The 16,201-nt window shown below is 44.8% G+C and overlaps 1 protein-coding gene across 1 annotated transcript in view; it reads right to left on the bottom strand.

The window, feature by feature from the left end:
• The window catches only part of LOC112075257 (collagen alpha-1(XII) chain-like), a 31,984-nt gene extending 15,997 nt beyond the window's left edge, over positions 1 to 15,987 (bottom strand). The window contains exons 1-2 of the mRNA XM_070440836.1: positions 15,669 to 15,987; positions 7,977 to 8,167 (exon numbers count right to left, since the gene is read on the bottom strand). Of these exons, the coding sequence (XP_070296937.1) occupies positions 7,977 to 8,052 (76 nt within the window). The 5' untranslated portion in view covers positions 8,053 to 8,167; positions 15,669 to 15,987. The remainder of the gene's footprint in view (positions 1 to 7,976; positions 8,168 to 15,668) is intronic.
• Positions 15,988 to 16,201: the final 214 nt, after the last annotated feature.

The following is a 16,201-nucleotide window of genomic DNA, read 5'->3' as shown; positions in this document are numbered from 1 at the left end:
AGCGGCGGCGGGGGCGGGGCGGGCTGGCTGCTGGCTGGCTGACTGAACTGACTGACTCTGACTGACTGACTGACTGACTGGACTTGACTGACTGACTGACTGACTGCTGACTGACGACTGACTGACTGACTGACTGACTGACTGACTGACTGACTTGACTGACGGACTGACTGAATGACTGACTGACTGACTGACTGACTGACTGACTGACTGACTGACTGGACTGACTGACTGACTGACTGACTGACTGACGACTGACTGACTGACTGACTGACTGACTGACTGACTGACTGACGGACTGACTGACTGACTGACTGACTGACTGACTGACTGGACTGACGACTGACTGAGCTGACTGACTGACTGGACTGACTGACTGACCTGACTGGACTGACTGACTGACTGACTGACTGACTGACTGACTGACGTGACTGACTGACTGACTGACTGATGACTGACTGGACTGACTTGACTGACTGGACTGACTGACTGACTGACTGACCTGACTGACTGACTGACTGGACTGGACTGACTGACTGACTGACTGACTGACTGACTGACTGACTGACTGACTGACTGCTGACTGACTGACTGACTGACTGACTGACTGACTGACTGACTGACTGACTGGGACTGACTGACTGACTGACTGACTGACTGACTGACTGACTGACTGACTGACTGGACTGACTGACTGACTGACTGACTGACTGACTGACTGGACTGACTGACTGGACTGACTGACTGACTGACTGACTGACTGACTGACTGACTGTGACTGACTGACGGACTGACTGACTGACTGACTGACTGACTGACTGACTGACTGACGACTGACTGGACTGACTGACTGACTGACTGACTGACTGACTGACTGACTGACTGACTGGACTGATGACTGACTGACTGGACTGTGAACTGACTGACTGACTGACTGACTGACTGACTGACTGACTGAGACTGACTGACTGACTGACTGACTGACTGACTGAGACTGACTGACTGATGACTGACTGAAGGATGGATGGACAGACAGACAGACTGACTTAAGGACGGACCGACAGGCAGATAGACAAAAATATGGGAAAATTAAATTGTCCAGACAGAGAGACTGACCGACAGGACAGGACAGAGAGGAAAAATATAAATTATCCAGACAGAGAGACTGAGGGGAGAAGATCAATTGTCCAGACTGTATATACTGGCATGAGAACCACATGTCTAGAATTGCTAGACAACACATGGTGAAGGGTCATTATAGTTCAGTACCTGTCCACTGTTGTCTACCTAGTTGCTGCATATCATCATCTAACAATACAGTCAATAGTCTATTCATTCTTCACTACGTTCTAATATTGGAACATAATAACTTGGATCCTTGTGTGAATCTTTGACTGAGCAGAACAAGCCCCAAGAATGACAACAGTTACTACTCCAATGGTACTTTTCCATACAGGCTATAGTCTTGAGTTGGTTTCTCTAGTTTCAACACAGCTGCCAGCCAGGCAAAATTCCATTCTGCACACCATCTCAGTTCTCCTTTGGGAAAATGGTAACATTCAAAAATATTTAAATGCATTTAATCTCACAGAACATGAGAGTCAGTGATGTTGGTGTTTAAATCAAGCCCACTCTAAAGCCTTCTGTCAGTAAACACCGTAAGCATAGAACTATAGTACTGGCTGACCGGGACTCAACCTCAGCACCTTAGCCATTACACTGAAACGTCAGAACCTCTCAGCGAGATTGTTCGGTGTTCACAAATGTTGTTTCATTCCAATAGTTGGAAAGTTGCATCACTGGCTGCCAATCAGATTCCACCCCGAGAGTCAACCTTAGCCAGTTGATTGGCTAATTGAACCTTCCATGGCATCCAAGAACATCTGAAGCTGTGTACAGTACACCTCTAGCAGACATGCATTTGATTAGCTTGGGTTTGCACTTTTGGGACTATGCCATTGGTTCCGATGTACCGGACAAACCAAATGAAGCCCAGCTAAGTATTTGAACAGATTGACATATGTATTTGACCCAGGTGTGATGTACAGTACCAAACCTAAGGCCAAGATTTGACAGTGAACTGTAGTCTGACAGATAGTTGTGAACAGGAGGCTCCCAGATGTTCAGAATGCCCTGTCTAAAGATGGAAGAGTGACTGAGTCTGCATCACTGTCTACCTGCCTAGTCTATCCAGATGTCGAGACATACTGGACATACAGACATTATTTAGTCTAGCACTTGTCTGAAACAGATAACAGAGGAGCATGAGAGGAAGAAAGACAGGATGGGGAGGGAGAAGAAGTGGACGGAGAAAGGAGAAGAAGGCCTGACGGAGAGAGGAGAAGAAGGCAGGACGGAGAGAGGAGAAGAAGGACAGGACGGAGAGAGGAGAAGGACAGGACGGAGAGAGGAGAAGGAAGGACAGAAGAGGAGAGAAGGACAGGAGAGGAGGAGAAGAGGACAAGAGACAGAGAGAGGGAAGAAGGACAGGACGGAGAGAGGAGAAGAGGACAGGACCGACGAGAGGAGTAGAAGGACAGGACGGAGGAGGAGAAGAAGGACAGGACGAGAGAGGAGAAGAAGGACAGGAGGAGAGAGGAGAAGAAGGAACAGGACGGCGAGAGGAGAAGGAGGACCGACGGAGAGAGGAGAAGAAGGACAGGACGGAGAGAGGAGAGAAGGACAGGACGGAGAGAGGAGAAGAAGGACAGGACGGAGAGAGGAGAAGAAGGACAGGATGGAGAGAGGAGAAGAAAGAAAGGGTAAGTGGGTGGTGGGGAGACATAGAACAGATGGAGGGAGGGATGGAAAGAAGGAATGGGAGGAAGGGTTGGTGAGATACGGGGAGATAGTAGAACAGGTAGAGAAATGGTGAGGAACAGGAGGAACAGAGACGAGAGAGAGAGAGAGAGAGAGAGAGGAGGGGGAGAGAGACAGAGAGGAGAGAGACGGAGAGAGAGAGAAACAGAGAGAGATAGTGAGAGATGTTGAGAAAGCTGAGGAAAGGGAATGATCAGGAGAAAATGGTGAGAGGGAGGGGAGAGAGAGGAGGCAGAGAGAGGGATGGAGAGAGAGAAAGAGAGGTCAAATCCAATACCTTCTGCCTGTTCAGTGACCGCCTGGTGGGAGAGAGACGGGACAGCAGAAAAATCCACAAGCAGGAATGGCCCATGTTGTCTCTTCTCTCTTTAATCCCCCTCTTGTCTCTCTCGATCTCCTTCAGATCACTCTCTCTTCCTGTCCTTCTCTCTAATCTCGTCCCTCCTCCTCCTGTTCCTGGTCTCTCATCTCCTCAGAATCTCCTCTCCTCAGATCCAGATCCACTCCTCTTTAAGATTCAGCTCAGACTCTTCTCTCTTTTCTGAAAGCAACAAAGTGAAACCGTTAAACAAGGCCCATACATGAGTGTTTCCTACACAACACTATCACATGTTGAATCAGATTGATCCCAGGTCAGCATGTCAGGCCAGAAGGAGGACACCTCAAGGTCTGAGGGCCTTGGCCTTAGAAGTCTCAGGTAGGGCTATCTCTTAGTGAGAGTATGATTCACGATAATATCTGCTACACTTACATATACCTATATTCAGCGGACTCATTTGTTTCCTATGCAGGAATCAACACCCTCCTCTAAGCAGCTGAGAACCATCACAATAGTCAAATATTCACAAAATCATATCAAAGCACGCATTTCAGATGGTGAATCCCGCCACATCCCTTTCAGTAGCTAACAGTCAGTGTGCTGTTTCACACAGTTGAACATGGCTACCACATTGTGGACCCCTAACGAATGTTCACTGTGGAAGAAACCTGGGCGATCAGGCTTCGCGGCGGACTCCTATTTGTGCACATGCATGAATATACTCCTGTCTAAACACGTCAGTACCAAGGTTGTTACTATGGAGACTGTTGACAGCTCCCTTGAAACAAGCTAAAGCAATTAGGCACAATGAACATCACCATCTCACAGTGAACACTAATGATATTAAATCAACACCCTGCTCTAAGCAAACTGAAAACCATCGCCGATAGTCAAATATTCACAGTATTCATGAAATCATATCAAAAAACCAATGACATTCAGATGGGGAATCATGCGGATCCCTTTCAGTAGATAACAGCCAGTAACTACTATATGGGTCTTTTTCCTGACAATGTGACCTGATCAAATGATGAGATAAAGTTATAGCCCTAACTAAGGCCCAGATGTTTCCCCAAGTCTACTTCCTGGTCCTGATCATTAATATTCCATATAGTCCTAAACTGCATAACCATTCCCCTCAGAATCAAGGTCATCTTGGAATGGAGCCATAGCCACTACCTCGGCTTTGAGGCATACCTGGCCTGCCACGGTCCCCCAGACCAGAACACCTTATCCTGGGGAAGAGATTAGTCGAAGCCTCCCACTCATAGCCCTGGAACTCGCATACCAGGTCTGATTAAACCTGAGCTAGCTAAGACACCAAGCTAATGTTTATGTGTGTGTGTGTGGGTGTGTGTGTGTGTGTTTGTGTGGTGTGCACTCATAGCAATCTGTAAAGAACCATGTGTGTCATCGAATCACCTGCCGCCAGCGTGTGTGATGTGTGTGTGTTGTGTGTGTGGTGTGTGTGTTGTGTGTGTGTGTTGGTGTGTGTGTGTGGTGTGTGTGTGTGTGTGTTGTGTGTGTGTGTGTGTGTGTGTGTGTGTGTGTGTTGTGTGTGTGTGTGTGTGTGTGTGTGTGTGCTGTGTGCATGTTGTGTTTGATCGCGACACCAAAGAAAATCATGTAATAACAGACATCCGTGTCCAGTCCTTATCTCCACCTGTAGGTGCGCATTTGTGTCCACATGTGTGTGTGTTTGTTATGTGTGTATTTTGTGTTGTGTATGTGTTGCTGTATATCTGTGTGTGTGTGTGTGTCAGCATTTCTTTGTGCGGTCCCTAATCTACAAATCTAATAGATAGCAAGTTCTCTGTGACCGAACCATGAAATATGGTTTCCTTTGCATTAAAATACATGTCACGGCCATGCACTATAGCAATACATTTCAAAGAGGAGAAGTGTGTCTGGTAAAACCTAAGCATTCCTCCCAGTATCAGGTCTGAGAAAGGGTACGATTAACTCTCTATGAAGGTAAATTGGGTCTGCTTTCCAAGGTTAATGATTTTCCACCAATCTCTCCTTCAGAGACTTGCACACGCACGCGCACACACACAAACACACTAAAACGTGACTGCGCACACACAAACACAAACACACACTCCTTTCAGAAGAGAAAGTGCATGCATTTCAGTCATAGGAGCCCAGGAAGAAGAGCGCAGCCTCAAGGCTACCTACATTTCAGGTCATGGAGCCCCAGAAGAAGAGCGCAGCCTCAAGGCTAACTCTACATTTCAGGTCATGGAGCCCAGGAAAAGAGCGCAGCCTCAAGGCTACTGCTACATTTCAGGCCAATTGTAATGTTCTATCTGCTTTGCTGACGTGACATTAAAGGGTGCTTCTGCAAGACAACGCTTCAGATACATTTAAAAGACAACATTTCTGATCTTAAAGTCTGTGTTACGCACCCCCTGCGTCAATCTAGATAACAAATGAGAAAAGTTTAAACTGGAGATACAGGGTTTTATGGGCTGCACCTCAATCCATCCATGTATGTCGGCCTTCCTCACTGCGCTGGGAGGTGGCCGAGTTACAAAGGGGTTGCTAAAATTATCAAATAGCAAATGATCCATGATATGACCGTCTAAACAATTCCATGTGTCAGCTTAGTAAAAGCCTCCCAAAACGGGCTTAGACTATTAGAGGTTTTAAAAGGCCAATAGATTAGCTTAGGGTGAGGTTGTGATTTTAGATGGCATTTATAGATCTTCTGTATTTTGCTCTTTCCCTACAGTAGGTGTGTGTGGTGTCAAGTCTGTCTTAGCTCAGCTAGTAAATACAAGTACCAGATAGAGCTACACCTCCCCCTAAACTCTCACCCCATCTCTGAATCTCTGCATCACTCTATCAAAACATCCATCCCTCCATCAAAACATCCATCCTCCGTCGAAACTGAGAACCACATGTCTAGAATTGCTAGACAACACATGGTGAAGGGTCATTATAGTTCAGTACCTGTCCACTGTTGTCTACCTAGTTGCTGCATATCATCATCTAACAATACAGTCAATAGTCTATTCATTCTTCACTACGTTCTAATATTGGAACATAATAACTTGGATCCTTGTGTGAATCTTTGACTGAGCAGAACAAGCCCCAAGAATGACAACAGTTACTACTCCAATGGTACTTTTCCATACAGGCTATAGTCTTGAGTTGGTTTCTCTAGTTTCAACACAGCTGCCAGCCAGGCAAAATTCCATCTGCACACCATCTCAGTTCTCCTTTGGGAAAATGGTAACATTCAAAAATATTTAAATGCATTTAATCTCACAGAACATGAGAGTCAGTGATGTTGGTGTTTAAATCAAGCCCACTCTAAAGCCTTCTGTCAGTRAAACACCGTAAGCATAGAACTATAGTACTGGCTGACCGGGACTCAACCTCAGCACCTTAGCCATTACACTGAAACGTCAGAACCTCTCAGCGAGYTTGTTCGGTGTTYCACAAATGTTGTTTCATTCCAATAGTTGGAAAGTTGCATCACTGGCTGCCAATCAGATTCCACCCCGAGAYTCAARCTTAGCCYGTTGATTGGCTAATTGAACCTTCCATGGCATCCAAGAACATCTGAAGCTGTGTACAGTACACCTCTAGCAGACATGCATTTGATTTAGCTTGGKGTTTGCACTTTTGGGACTATGCCATTGGTTCCGATGTACCGGACAAACCAAATGAAGCCCAGCTYAAGTATTTGAACAGATRTGACATATGTATTTGACCCAGGTGTGATGTACAGTACCAAACCTAAGGCCAAGATTTGACAGTGYACTGTAGTCTGACAGATAGTTGTGAACAGGAGGCTCCCAGATGTTCAGAATGCCCTGTCTAAAGATGGAAGAGTGACTGAGTCTGCKTCACTGTCTACCTGCCTAGTCTATCCAGATGTCGAGACATACTGGACATACAGACATTATTTAGTCTAGCACTTGTGTCGTGAAACGATAGCACGGAAGGCATGAGAGGAAGAAAGACAGGATGGAGAGAGGAGAAGAAGGACAGGACGGAGAGAGGAGAAGGAGTGAACGGAGAAAGGAGAAGAAGGACAGGAACATAGGAGAAGAAGGACAGGACAGAGAGAGGAGAAGAAGGACAGGACGGGAGGAGGAGAGAAGGACAGGACGGAGAGAGGAGAAGAAGGACAGGATGGAGAGGGAGAAGAACGCAGACGGAGAGAGGGAGAAGAAGGACCTGACGGAGAGAGGAGAAGAAGGACCGACGGAGAGAGTAGAAGAAGGACAGGATGGAGAGAGGAGAAGAAGGACCTGACGGAGAGAGAGAGAAGAAGGACCTGACGGGAGGAGTAGAAGAAGGACAGGATGAGAGAGGAGAGAAGACGCCGGACGGAGAGAGGAGAAGAAGGACAGGACGGAGAGAGGAAAGAAGGACAGGACGGAGAGAGAGAAGAAGGACAGGACGGAGAGAGGAGAGAAGGACAGGACGGAGAGAGGAGAAGAAGGACAGGACGGAGAGAGGAGAAGAAGGACAGGATGGAGAGAGGAGAAGAAGGAAAGGGTAAGTGGGTGGTGGGGAGACATAGAACGAGATGGAGGGAGGGATGGTAAGAAGGAATGAGAGGAAGGGTTGGTGAGATACGGGGAGATAAGTAGAACAGGTAGAGAAATGGTGAGGAACAGGAGGAACAGAGACAGAGAGAGAGAGGAGGGGAGAGAGACAGAGAGGAGAGAGACGGAGAGAGAGAGAAACAGAGAGAGATAGTGAGAGATGTTGAGAAAGCTGAGGAAAGGGAATGATCAGGAGAGAAATGGTGAGAGGGAGGGGGAGAGAGAGGGCAGAGAGAGGGATGAGAGAGAGAAAGAGAGGTCAAATCCAATACCTTCTGCCTGTTCAGTGACCGCCTGGTGGGAGAGAGACAGGGACAGCAGAAAAATCCACAAGCAGGAATGGCCCATGTTCTGTTCTCCTTCTCCTCTTTAATCCCCCTTCCTCCTGTTCCTGTCCTCTCCTCAGATCTCCTCCGACAGATCCACTCCTCTTTAAGATTCAGCTCAGACTCTTCTCTCTTTTCTGAAAGCAACAAAGTGAAACCGTTAAACAAGGCCCATACATGAGTGTTTCCTACACAACACTATCACATGTTGAATCAGATTGATCCCAGGTCAGCATGTCAGGRCAGAAGGAGGACATCCTCAAGGTCTGAGGGCCTTGGCCTTAGAAGTCTCAGGTAGGGCTATCTCTTAGTGAGAGTATGATTCKCGATAATATCTGCTACACTTKCATATACCTATATTCAGCMGACTCATTTGTTTCCTKTGCAGGAATCAACACCCTCCTCTAAGCAGCTGAGAACCATCACAATAGTCAAATATTCACAAAATCATATCAAAGCCACGKCATTTCAGATGGTGAATCCCGCACATCTCTTTCAGTAGCTAACAGTCAGTGTGCTGTTTCACACAGTTGAACATGGCTACCACATTGTGGACCCCTAACGAKTGTTCACTGTGGAAGAAACCTGGGCGATCACGGCTTCGCGGCAGGACTCCTATTTGTGCACATGGKCATGAATATACTCCTGTCTACAACACGTCAGTACCAAGGTTGTTACTATGGAGACTGTTGACAGCTCCCTTGAAACAAGCTAAGCAATTAGGCACAATGAACATTCACCATCTCACAGTGAACACTAATACATTAAATCAACACCCTGCTCTAAGCAACTGAAAAACCATCCGGATAGTCAATAATTCACATAATCTATTGAAATCATATGCAAACGCCCATGCTTCAGATGGTGAATCATCCGATCCCTTTCAGTAATACAGGCAGTTAACTACTATATGGTCTTTTTCCTGACAATGTGACCTGATACAAATGATGAGATAAAGTTATAGCCCATAACTAAGGCCCAGATTTTCCCAAGTCTACTTCCTGGTCCTGATCATTATATTCATATAGTCCTTAAACTGCATAACCATCCCTCAGAATCAAGGTCATCTGAATGGGAGCCATAGCATCTACCTCGGCTTTAGAGGCATACCTGGCCTGCCACGGTCCCCCAGACCAGAACACCTATCCTGGGGAAGAGATTAGTCGAAGCCTTCCCACTCATAGCCCTGGAACTCGCATACCAGGTCTGCATTAAACCCTGAGCTAGGCTAAGACACCATGCTACTGTTATGTGTGTGTGTAGTTGTTGTGTGTGTGTGTGTGTGGTGTGTGCACTCATATAGCAAATCTGTAATAACCAGTGTGCTACAATGATATCCACTGCCGACCAGCGTGTGTGTGTGTGATATGTGTGTGGTGTACGTGTGTGTGTGCCGTGTGTGTGTGTGTGTGTGTGTGTGGGTGTGTGGTGTGTGTGTGTGTGTGTGTGTGTGTTGTGTGTGTGTGTGGCTGTGTGTGGTGTGTGTGTTGTGTGTGTTGTGATTGTGCTGTGTGTGGTGTTGATCTGCGACACACCAAAGAAAATCTGTAATAACAGACATCGCTGTCCAGTCCTTATCCCACCTGTAGTGCGCATTTGTCCACCATGTGTGTGTGTTGTATGTGTGTATTTGTGTGTGTATGTGTGTCTATATCTGTGTGTGTGTGTGTCAGCATTTCTTTGTGCGTCCCTAATCTACAATCTAATAGATAGCAAGTCTCGTGTGACCAGCACATGAAATATGGTTTCCTTTGCATTAAAATACATGTCACGCCATGCCACTATAGCAATACATTTCAAAGAGGAGAAGTGTGTCTGGTGAAAACCTAAGCATTCCTCCCAGTAATCAGGTCTGAAAAGGACGTATAACTCTCTATGAGGTAAATTGGTCTGCTTTCCAAGGTTAATGATTTTTCCACCAATCTCTCCCTTCAGAGACTTGCACACGCACGCGCACACACACAAACACACTAAAACGTGACTGCGCCACACAAACACAAAACACACACTCCTTTCAGAGAAAAGTGGCATGCATTTCAGGTCATGGAGCCCAGAAGAGAAGCGCAGCCTCAGGCTACTCTACATTTCAGTCATGGAGCCAGAAAAAGAGCCCCACCTCAAGCTACCTCACACAGTCATGCGAGCCTCAGGAAGCAAGAGCGCGCCTCGCTACTCTACAATTCAGCCAATGTAATGTTCTATCTGCTTTGCTGACGTGACATTAAGGTGCTTCTGCAAAGACAACGCTTCAATACATTTAAAAGACAACATTTCTGATCCTTAAGAGTCTGTTGACGCACCCCCTGGCGTCAAATCTAATACATAATGAGAAAAAGTTAAACTGGAGATATCAGGGTTTTTATGGCTGCACCTCAATCCATCCATGTATGTCGGCCTTCCTCATCTGCGCTGGGAGGTGGCCGATTACAAAGGTTCTAAAATATCAAATAGCTAAATATCCATGATATGACGTCTTAAAACAATTCCATTGTCAGCTTAGTAAAAGCCTCCCCAAAACGCTTAGACTATTAGAGGTTTTAAAAGCCAATGATTAGCTAGGGTGAGGTTTGTGATTAGATGGCATTTATAGTTATCTCTGTATTTTTGCCTTTCCCTACAGTAGGTGTGTGTGTGTCAAGTCTGTCTTAGCTCAGCTAGTAAATACAGATACCAGATAGAGCCACCCTCCCCCTAAACCTCTCACCCCATCTCTGAATCTCTGCATCACTCTATCAAAACATCCAATCCTCCCATCAAAAACATCCATCCCTCCGTCGAAACATCATCAAAACATCCATCCTCCCCATCGAACACCTCTCATCAAAACAGCCATCAAACCATCAAAACATCAATCAAAACATCCATCCCTCCATTCAAAACAACCATCCTCAGCAAAACATAATCAAAACACCATCCCTCCATCCAAAACATCCATCCCTCCATCAGAAACACATCAAAACACCATCCCTCCATCAAAACATCCACACACATATCAAACATCCATCTCCTCCATCAAAAACATCCATCCCTCCATCATCAAACATCAATCAAAACATCCATCCCGTCATTCACAAAACCATCCAGGCATCCATCAAAACATCCATCCCTCCATCAAAACATCCATCCTCCATCAAAACATCAATCAAAACATCCATCCCTCCATCAAAACATCCATCCAGCATCCATCAAAACTTCCATCCCTCCATCAAACTCCATCCTCCATCAAAACATCAATCAAAAATCATCCCCATCAACACATCCATCATCAAAACATCTCAATCCATCCATCAAAACATCCATCCTCCATCAAAACATTCAATACAAAACATCCATCATCCAAATACATCCATCCCTCCATCACAACATCAATTCAAAACATCCCATCATCAAAACATCCATCCCCCTCCATCAACACACCATCCATCCATCATCAAAACATCCATCCATAAAGCATCCATCCCTCCATCATATTATCTATCCTTTCATCAAAACATCCATCCCTCCATCAAAACATCCATCCCTCCATCAAAACATCCATCCATCCTGCTCAGTATGACTCTTCCATAGACCCTAGATCATCTTCAGGTAAAAATGAAATCCGAACATTTTCCCCCATAGTTTTATTTCACAGCAGTTTGAAGGCCTGGCCAGATAACGTCAGGGCGTTCGACTGTTTGAGAGGCATGTTGAGTTTACAGCCACTCAGATGGGAGAGCTGCCAGAGGTTACACAGCATACCCAAAAGATACACAACACCTCTCCATTCACATACCAATCCAAGCCAGTCCTGTCTCTGCTTGTATCCTGCTACATACTTGACATGTTAAAGTGTAGAAACTTGAAGTTGTAGAAACCTGACATCAGRTTGCAGATGTAGGATCTTAATTTGGGCAGCTTGCTACAACAGGAATATAATCCTGCAGCAACAGGAAATGTGAATTATTATGTGGATTGTAATACATTTACATTTTTGTTGGGGTTGATACATTTCTCATTAGGGAAAATTAAGTCTGAAATTTAAAAGTGAAAATTACAAACTTTAGAAGCCTTTTTAAAACTCAAATACACTACAAGTTAGAACATTCTCAACAACAAAAGAGTGATCAAATTAAGATCTGACATCTGTATGTCATAGTCACAAGCCACAGACAGTAAGGCAAACTGGTTTGCAACAAGAGCATACTTTTACATTAAGGGCTGGTTTTCCGGACTCTTCTTCCTAGACTCAATGGTGAGTCTCCATTGAAAGTGCTTTTTTCCTCTCCAGAAGTGGGCTTATTCTGGGTCTGCCTTCTGAGTCATCTGCTGAATAAAGTGCATCTCTCTGTGTAAAGTAGGTTTATGTACTAATCATTGGTTGGTGTTGCACGTTGCAGAGTTGGAACTTTCCCTACATCTTCCCCAAGTCAGACTGTGAAGACATCTGTAGCTCATTGCAGACATAGTAAAATGGTTAGAGTGTCAACTGATGATCCCTGGGGTCACAGGGGAGAAAATCAAAGATGGCGGCTACTTCACAAGGGGTCAAAGCATGTGTTAGTCAATAGAACCCTCTGCTTCTTTCAACTTCACCAATAAAACCCTCTGTTTCTTTCAACTTCACCAATAAAACCCTCTGCTTCTTTCAACTTCACCAATAAAATCCCTCGGCTTCTTTCAACTTCACCAATAAACCTCTGCTTCTTTCAACTTCACCAATAAACCCTCTGCTTCTTTCAACTTTCACCAATAAAACCTCGGCTTCTTTCAACTTCACCAATAAAACCCTCTGCTTCTTTTCAACTTCACCAATAGAACCCTCGGCTTTCCTTTCAACTTCACCAATAGAACTCTGCTTCTTCAACTTCACCAATAAAACCCTCTGCTTCTTTCAACTTCACAATAGAACCTCGCTTCTTTCAACTTCACAATAGAACCCTCTGCTTCTTTCAACTTCACCAATAGAACCCTCGGCTTCTTTCAACTTCACCAATCAGAACCCTCTGCTTCTTTCAACTTCACCAATAGAAACCTCTGCTTCTTTCAACTTCACCAATAGAACCCTCGTCTTCTTTCAACTTCACAATAGAACCTCTGTTTCTTTCAACTTCACCAATAAAACCCTGTTTTCTTTCAACTTTCATAATAAACCCTCTGCTTCTTTTCAACTTCACCAATAAACCCTCTGCTTCTTTCAACTTCACCAATAAAACCCTCTGCTTCTTTCAACTTTCACCAATAAACCCTGTTTCTTTAAACTTCACCAATAAAACCTCTGCTTCTTTCAACTTCACAATAAAACCCTCTGCTTCTTTCAACTTCACCAATAAACCTCTGTTCTTTCAACTTCACCAATAAAACCCTCTGCTTCTTTCAACTTCACCAATAAACCCTCTGCTTCTTTCAACTTCACCAATAAAACCCTCGGCTTCTTTCAACTTCACCAAATAAACCCTCTGCTTCTTTCAACTTCACCAATAAAACCCTCTGCTTTCTTTCAACTTCACCAATAAAACCTCTGCTTCTTTCAACTTCACCAATAGAACCCTCTGCTTCTTTCAACTTCACCAATAAAACCCTCTGCTTCTTCTCAACTTCACCAATAGAACCTCTGCTTCTTCAACTTCACCAATAAAACCCTCTGCTTCTTTCAACTTCACCAATAGAAACCCTCTGCTTCTTTCAACTTCACCAATAGAACCTCTGCTTCTTTCAACTTCACCAATAAACCCTCTGCTTCTTTCAACTTCACCAATAAAACCCTCTGCTTCTTTCAACTTCACCAATTATCCAGATATAATACTTGAGCTAAGATTGATTAAGCTGCCCAATACAATGGAACCAAATACTGTACATAGTCCGAAAGTGCAAACTCCAAGCTAATTCAAGCGCGCTTCAAATACTTGCAGGCATGTGAAGTACTTGACATATTATGTATTGTACTGACCCAGGTCTGCAATGATGTAAATGTACACTTCTATGGACTCTTAATCAGCAATGGACCAGGCCACACTCTGAAGATGCAGAAGGGGCATTTCTGCAAAGGCTACACTCACAAACAGGTAAGCAGCACTCAGCAACCTCTGACAACGTCCCTGCAACGCTCTACAATGCAATCACTTGTGTCCAGCCTGGCAGCCTCACCTCACCACTGGAGAGGGTATTGTGTCTGTCTGGCCCCAGTTAGTGTATTACAGCTCAGAGTGGATTAAAGGTAGAGGACATAAACATGGTCTTCTCTCTCTCCAACTTAATTTCTCTTTCGCTACCACTCCCCTGCTATCTCTCCTATATAATACTCCATCTCTCTCTCCATGTGGTACCACATGCCCTACAAGTCCAACCGCATGTCAGCTATTTCTACATAATGACATTTTCCACATCACAGAGGATTATCCCTGCAGGTGTGAAATTGGGAGCAGTGAAAAGGCACACAACACCACACAACACACACCACACACACACACACACACACACCACACACAACACACACACAACACACACACACACACACACCACACACACACACACACACACACAACACACACACACACACCACAACACAGAGAGACATAGGGTAGAAACACAAGTGTGGTGTGTGTGTATGCCTCAAGCTGTAGTATTATGTGATTCTCAGAAATTGGGATATGTAGTATTATCAAGATAAACATGAACACAAAATACACGTGCACGCACACACACACACACACACACACACACACACACACATATACACGTGCATGCACAAACGCACACATACAATCCTTAATATTAAAAAGTAATGAATCATTAAGATTCCATTTTATCACCACTTCCTAATGCTAGTTATTCTATACAGACATGTCTTTACATGGGGAGTMCCCTATAGTACACTCCAYTCTCATCACATTATGCTCCAGCTCTCAGACACAACAGGGACCTTCATGTGCTCCTGCTATCTAGAACCTTTAAGGGTTCTTCGGCTGTCCCCATAGGATAACCTTTTGAATAACCCTTGTTGGTTACAGGAAGAACCCTTTTGAGTTCCATCTAGAACCCAGTCTACAGAGGGTTCTACATGGAACCAAAAAGGGTTCTATATGGAACCAAAACGTGTTCTACTATGTGGACAGTCAAAGAAGCCTTTTTTGTAAGAGTGTTCCTGTGCAGGCARCACCTCTACACCAGTGTGGATGTGGCAGTAGCAATCCAGGTTATTTGCTTTAATGCTACAATGCACTTTCCTCTTCCCTCAGACATTATGTTTAAAAGAGTAATGCTGGGAATGCAATGAATTCCTGAGCATAAAGTGGGGGAAAAGCTCCTTAAACACATTATATAGATATAAATGCTTCCATTTTCTGCCAAAGCCTTTTCAGCTGCATTAGCTCTGCTAGTTTCTCTCTCTTTGAAAACTATATTGAGTGGAACGGCACGTTCAGAAAATAACAGTTTCCAAATTTGTTCCACAATTACCAGACTGTAGCTGGGTGTTAACTTTAGAACTGGCAGAGACAGTGGGTGTCTCCCAGATTACACCCTATTCCCTATATAGTGCACTACTTTTCTAATCAAATGTAGGTAACTATATAAAGAGTAGGGTGCCATTTGAGACATAGCCAGTAAGAGACAGTGAAAGTAGTGGCCCACTCACAGAGCCCCTAAAAGCTTCTTGCTTACCTCTCCAGGGATAGGACACATCCTCTTGTTCTGGCAACTTGTTCTGGCAGCTGCTGCTTGATGCTCTCTACAGGTTGCCAGGTTGTGAGAGAAGAAAATCCCTGAGAAAAAGTTTAGAAGTGCCCACAGGGGAGAAGAAAGAATCCGAGATTGATTGTATTACGTAAAATAAGTAGTTGCAACACTCACATACAGTAGATTGTGTATGTGTGTGAGAGAAGGAGTGTGTGTGGGTAGGTAGAGTGAATGAATGAGAACAGTTAGAGAGGGGGTGTTGGAGCTGCTGTAACCTGTTGGCTCACTCTCTGACAGAGAGAGCGAGAGAGAGAGAGAGAGAGGGGGGGTGTTATTTATGTGTGTGTTTCTTGACCCTGACAGGAATGTATTACTACATTTTACCTCCATTGACTCATCCTCTGTCTTCTGCTCCCTTCTTTCGCTGTCTCCTCCCTCTTTCTGTCTCTTGCTCCTTTTCTGGTCTCTCTGCTCCCTTCTTTCTCTGTCTCTCTGTCCTTCTTTCTCTGTCTCTTGCT

The sequence above is a fragment of the Salvelinus sp. IW2-2015 genome, unplaced genomic scaffold (assembly GCF_002910315.2).
Source record: "Salvelinus sp. IW2-2015 unplaced genomic scaffold, ASM291031v2 Un_scaffold3049, whole genome shotgun sequence".
Lineage (NCBI taxonomy): Eukaryota > Metazoa > Chordata > Actinopteri > Salmoniformes > Salmonidae > Salvelinus > Salvelinus sp. IW2-2015.
This window is presented reverse-complemented; position numbering and strand designations above follow the sequence as displayed.